The 1,790-nt window shown below is 36.1% G+C and overlaps 1 protein-coding gene across 1 annotated transcript; it reads left to right on the top strand.

Moving 5' to 3' along the window:
• Positions 1–248: 248 nt before the first annotated feature.
• LOC134727992 (E3 ubiquitin-protein ligase TRIM45-like) lies at positions 249–1,514 on the top strand. Its single transcript, XM_063592391.1, has one exon. The coding sequence runs from the start codon at positions 249–251 to the stop codon at positions 1,512–1,514; it is 1,266 nt and encodes a 421-aa protein (XP_063448461.1).
• The last annotated feature ends 276 nt before the right edge of the window (positions 1,515–1,790 follow it).

Consider the following 1,790-nt stretch of genomic DNA (forward strand, 5'->3'; position numbering starts at 1 on the left):
CGATCTTACAACACAATTCTTATCTGCTATCAATTAATTAAAAGGTTTTCTCTTTTTGGTTGAAAACATGCTTATAAGTTGTAAGACATAATATGAATAAATGTATATGCACATAATCCCATACAGGATTTGATTAACCTCAACTGTTATAAATACACAAAGGAAAATTTGGAAAACAAGAAATCTAGGAGAATCTTTTGATTTAAAGTATATTAAAAACACATTACCTATTTTTCAGACGTTTTTCTATGGCAACAGCTAGTTTTTGTGATCCTTGCTCTGAGGCTGACAAGTCTTTAACAGCAACAAGGTATTGCTCAGACTGTGAAGAAAGACTTTGTACAGAATGTGCAGAATCACATTGCAGATTCAAAGCTTTCAAATCTCACCATGTTATCGACCTGTCGTCCATTGGATCCACTATCCTTATGTCCGCGAAGAAACACTGCAACGTTCATTCAGAGATGCTTTTGGATTATTACTGCACAGATCATGATATCGTTTGCTGTAGAGCCTGCATATCTAATGAACACAGGATTTGTCGGAACGTACTTCCATTGGAACTGGCCTCGAAGGATGTAAAAAAGTCTGCACTGTTTAACGATGTTATGGAAGACATGACGCATCTTATTACAACATTGAACGCTTTAGACAATAACAGACAGTCAAACTTACAATCAATGGAGGAATCCAAATCAACAATAACCAAGAAGATCCGAGCAGTGAAATCCAAATTTTTGAAACACATTGACGATTTGGAGCGTGAATTAACGACTACTTTGTCATCTCTCCAACGAAAACATGAAATGGAAATCAACAAACAAAAGCAAGAAATATCGCAAGTCTTGGTCAATGTTATAGAAAATAAAAACGAGATGGATTTTTTGAGAGATCATGGATCTAAGAATCAGCTCTTTATATTCCTTCGCCAACAAGTAACAAATATTCATAGCGCCGAGGCCAAGATTCAGCAGATAGTATCCGATTCACAAGAATTCAATATAACCTTTGACGAAAAGAAAGATGGTAAGCTTGAGTCTCTCGGGTCACTGTTAGAGTATGTCCAGCCATGTCAAGTGCAATACAAACCAAAGAAATTTCAACAGGCCCATATAAAGGCGGAACCAATGAAAAATATTCTAGGGTTTGAGAAGGATACAGTATTAAAACTTAATACTAATGTGGTAAACAATCCATTTAGTGTATCAGTGACAAATAATAATAAGCTGCTCATTACTAATATAGCATCATCCAATCCCAAACTGTATGTTTACAGAGACTGTAAAGATTATGAGACAGAGATAGCTTTTTCCTCCGCACCTGATGGTGTTGCAGTGATACCTGGTACGGACAGAGCTGTTATTACCCTACCTAGCGAGGGGTCTATACAATTCATAAATACTACAGATATGACAAAGAGCAACAAAGTTAACGTTGGATTTACATGTTATGGTATTGCTGCTGGACGTGACAGATTTACGTTGGTGGTACAGGTGGCACTATCAAAACATTAGACACCAATGGGAAAATTCTAAAAACAATTCAACATGGACCTGGTTGTATAAACTTCATGGATTACGATGATATTCATGATCATTTGATTGTTAGATGTAATAATAAACTCCTTGGTGTAAAATTAGATGGAACACTAGTTTACAGTAAGGACGTTTCAAGTACAGGAGGTGTAACACTTGATCGACAGAAGAACATTTATTTTGGCGGTTTTGAGACTAACAACATACAAAGAATGTCACCAGATGGAGAAAATAGTGAAGAAATGCTGAACAAAG

The sequence above is a fragment of the Mytilus trossulus genome, chromosome 8, assembly GCF_036588685.1.
Source record: "Mytilus trossulus isolate FHL-02 chromosome 8, PNRI_Mtr1.1.1.hap1, whole genome shotgun sequence".
In the NCBI taxonomy this organism is placed as follows: domain Eukaryota; kingdom Metazoa; phylum Mollusca; class Bivalvia; order Mytilida; family Mytilidae; genus Mytilus; species Mytilus trossulus.